Source organism: Patiria miniata, unplaced genomic scaffold (genome assembly GCF_015706575.1).
Source record: "Patiria miniata isolate m_02_andy unplaced genomic scaffold, ASM1570657v1 HiC_scaffold_25, whole genome shotgun sequence".
NCBI lineage: Eukaryota > Metazoa > Echinodermata > Asteroidea > Valvatida > Asterinidae > Patiria > Patiria miniata.
Genome location: NW_024037064.1, coordinates 12,819,041 through 12,822,932, shown reverse-complemented (window position 1 = coordinate 12,822,932; position 3,892 = coordinate 12,819,041). Strand labels below are relative to the sequence as shown.

The following is a 3,892-nucleotide window of genomic DNA, read 5'->3' as shown; positions in this document are numbered from 1 at the left end:
TCAATCTTTTCAAACAAACACTTGCATAATGGGACAGGTTGGCTTAATTCGTCGCGACACAATTAACCACGTTTTATGCAATTTCATGACATCTTTAGGTGACTATAAATTGTTTATAATGTAATTTGAAACTTCATTAAGACAAAACTACAACATCTGCATGTGATTTTAAGTGTTTATAGTGTATTTCGAGTGATTCTGGGGAATTTGGCAGATTTTTGATAAATCTGACAGATTTTTAAAGCGCATTTAGCAGAATTTGGACATGAACTTACGGTCACCCTGGCGGCCGCGTACAACCATATATATTGTTCGGCGTTCGAAACTTGTTTGGAAAACACTTTCCGGTCTGTAGGTCTCTGTATAAACATTTCTCTTATATTAATAGTATGTGGGTAGTGTTGAGTGTTTGTTTGGTGGCTGTTCTTCTTCTGAAGTTGGCTTTGATTGTTCACGATACGGTGAAGATATGGAGAGCCGTGAATAAGCTGCCAAGCCCGCCCGGAGCGCACTGGCTGGCCGGGCACACCAACCAGGGTCCGTACGACCCGGGGTTCCAATGGCTGCTGGACACTGTGGCCGCCTTCCCCCGCGCCTACACCCTGTGGAACGGCCCCGTACCGATGCCCACGCTGGTCCACCCGGACACCATTAAACCCTTGCTGACCAGCCCCACGGGCTCCGTCAAGTCACCGCTGTATCTACTCTTCGATGACTGGATCGGGAAGGGGCTGGCTCTCTCCGACGGCGCGCTGTGGAAGCGGCACCGCCGGCTGCTGACTGGATCCTTCCACTTTGATGTCCTGAAGACCTACGTGCCGGTTTACAACGAGTGCGTCGAGGTGCTCCTCGGCAAAATGGTCAAGTTAGCAGCCGAGGGTAAACCCATGCAAGTTGAGCACGAGCTTGGTCAGTGCACCTTCGATATCATTCTACGCACTGCTTGCTCCCACCACTCAAATTGTCAGGTAGGATCTTCCATAAAATAATAAGACCTCTTGATCTTGGAAGCGCGCAGCCTATATTTTGGGGTTACATCTTTCAGATGGAAGATACACGCAATAGTAGGCCTATTGCTTGTCTGAGTGCGAGGCCTTGTTCAACTGTCAGTGTCATGAGACTTGAATCTGGTCCCCTTAATAATGGCCACTACAAGCCCAGATGAAGGTGGAGGCACTTGGCTTATTGAGTAGTTCGGAAAATAAAGTAGGTTATATAGGCCTTCGTTTCTATTTTCTAATGGACTCGAAGTCGAACTCGCAACGAGTTTCTGAGTTCAAAGGGTAAATACGGCCCCATCAGTTCCACCACAGCGGGTGTATAGTTTTGCAGAGTGCACCTGTGACCTGTGTTTTTTAATGTTTTGTTTTTGTATAAAACCACATATCCATGTAATGGGATATAGTAAGCCTCATGGGCCTTTGACGATTCATTTACTATCGGCACATAGGCCTATCCTATAGGGAAAAGTGACTTTAAGGTAGTGGCTAAGCTAGTTCCTATTGGTATTGGCTTAAAAAAAAATGTAGGGTATATTTAGACGCCTTGAATGTAAGTGTTTTTCTACTAAGATATAACTACTACTAATTTACGTAGATTTATGATGCTTTAAGATTTTGGTTTTAATGAAGTTGAGTGAGGAGTTAAAAATGAGTGTATTTTATATCATTGTGAATGCTGTTTAGCTTAAGGAGCCGTTAAAAGATGGGGAAATGGACCTCCTATCAGCGACTAACACCATGACAAGAATCGTCACATCACGAATGGTTGGCAACCCTCTGTACATCAACCCGTGGATGTTTCGCCTCTTCAGCCCTCAGTATCCAGCCTGGGAGAGGGCCGTTGGGTACGCCCACAAAGTGGGAGATGGGCTGATCTCAAAGAGGAAGGAGGAACTCAAGAAGAAGGTGCTTATAACTCTAAATATTCCATGGTGAAACTTTAGGCCGCAGGGTTCTGTATAGTGTATAGTGTTTACATGTAGTATGTGTGCGATTTACGTCACATCCTACGGTAATCATCACCCAAAAGTTTAAAATAAGACTTTCTGTATCTGTATATTAATGTCGGTAAAGCATCCCAGGCCGGGGGAAACATCACACCAACTTAGAGAGAAGACACTGAGAAGAAAGTACAGTTTTAGAGGTGGGAGTAAAAGCCCAGACAAATATTCTGGGGAAAACCCACGGAATCAGGTAGGGACTAAAAACCCGATACCCAGGCGGGATTCGAACCCGGGTCACAACGGTGGAAGGCGAGACAAGTACCGCTACGCCAACCTGACTCCCCTAAACTTTCGGTTGTTCAGCTAAATGCTTTTTACCACGCAGCTGTTTCATTGGCCTATATGGTTAAAATTGTTTAAACCATAATCCCCCTTATCCGGTAATATATAGTAAGTGACTAATGGGTCATACACGCACGCACCACTGCAGGTAGCGCCCATTGGCAAAAATGCTTTGTACTATTCCGGTTCCATTGGCTCCAATGAAGCTACAACGTGTGGGCGTGGCTTAAGTGTAAATGACGTCACACTTACGAACCATGTATCTTCGATCATGGGCCTACTTATTCCTCGTTTGTCTCATTCCACGATATTTCGTTTCTCAGATGGAGGATGGGGACCCTTTGACTTCCCCCCGAGATTTCCTTGATACCCTTCTCCTTGCACGTGACGAAGATGGCGTCAGCCTTAGTGAAAAGGAGATCGCTGACGAAGTCAACACGTTCCTCTTCGGTGGACACGACACCACGTCTAGTACCATGACGTGGGTGCTGTATGCGATGGCCAAGTACCCTGAGCACCAGACTCGGGTCAGGGAGGAAGTGGACGAGTTGCTGGCTGACAGAGACTCTGATTGGATCACCAGGTAGGTGCCTCGATCTACAGACTTGGCCAATCACAACTCGTGATTTAATTTGACCAAAGTTATGTCAACCTATAGAGTGAATATGAACATTGCCGTTTGAATAACTCGTCATTTGACTTGAAACTGGAGTGGGTGACTGTGACTATTGTGTCGACCTTTGTAATGATTATTTTGTTAGTGTTTGTAAGGACTCACGATGGGTTTGGTTACTTGTAATGACTCACAACTCATGGTTCCTAACCACAGCAATGATCTGAGCAGTCTGGAGTACACGTCTTTGGTGATCAAGGAGGTCATACGGATGTACTCCCCGGTCATGTTGCCGTCCCGCAGTCTGACTGCTCCCTACGATGTCGACGGCATCACGCTGCCTGTAGGCACCACAGTGGCCATCAACCTGTACCAACTCCACCACAACCCGACCGTGTGGGGCCACGACCACATGGAGTTCAATCCCGCCCGGTTCCTGCCAGGGAACCTGGCCGCATTGGACCCCTTCGCTTACCTCCCGTTCTCCGCTGGGCCTCGCAACTGCATCGGGCAGCAGTTCGCCTACAACCAAGTCCGGTTCTTGACCGCCAGGATCCTGAAGCGGTTCCGCTTGAGTCTGGCGAAGGGTGAACCGGAGCCCGTGCCCTGTTTGACCATCGTGGTCAGACCGGTGCAAGAAATACTTCTCAACCTGGAACCCAGGAATCTGTAAAGTATGCGGCGCGCATTCTCAGCGTCAATACGGGGGGGGGGGGGGGGGGGGGGGACATGTCCACTTTTTAAGGTGGGGGGGGGGGACATGTCCACTTTTTAAGGTGGGGGGGGTATCATATCGTTTCCCCCGGACCCCACGACGTAAGGGCTTCGCGCTCGCATTAGTTATAATGACCACCAGTAAATATTTTCTTCGAAAAGAGTTACCCAGAATGGCATTTTTGACACAGATTTATCCGCTATGAAAACCTGCAATTGAGCCACATCATAGTGTCCACTTTAACTAACAAAACACTTTTATTATAGAATTGTATTGA

The 3,892-nt window shown here is 47.3% G+C and overlaps 1 protein-coding gene across 1 annotated transcript; it reads left to right on the top strand.

Annotated features, from left to right (window-relative positions):
• The first annotated feature begins 272 nt into the window (after nt 1–272).
• Nucleotides 273–3,586, top strand: LOC119732928 (cytochrome P450 4B1-like). The gene is made up of 4 exons (XM_038206506.1): nt 273–968; nt 1,686–1,907; nt 2,611–2,870; nt 3,117–3,586. The coding sequence occupies exons 1-4, from the start codon at nt 390–392 to the stop codon at nt 3,571–3,573; spliced, it is 1,518 nt and encodes a 505-aa protein (XP_038062434.1). The 5' UTR covers nt 273–389; the 3' UTR covers nt 3,574–3,586.
• The last annotated feature ends 306 nt before the right edge of the window (nt 3,587–3,892 follow it).

Excerpts from the sequence above, each read along its gene's own strand:
- LOC119732928 (XM_038206506.1), top strand. The coding sequence starts at position 390 with ATGTGGGTAGTGTTGAGTGTTTGTTTGGTGGCTGTTCTTCTTCTGAAG. Across the intron at positions 1,908-2,610 it reads AGGAGGAACTCAAGAAGAAG|ATGGAGGATGGGGACCCTTT; the intron begins GTGCTTATAACT and ends TTCGTTTCTCAG. Across the intron at positions 2,871-3,116 it reads GACTCTGATTGGATCACCAG|CAATGATCTGAGCAGTCTGG; the intron begins GTAGGTGCCTCG and ends TCCTAACCACAG.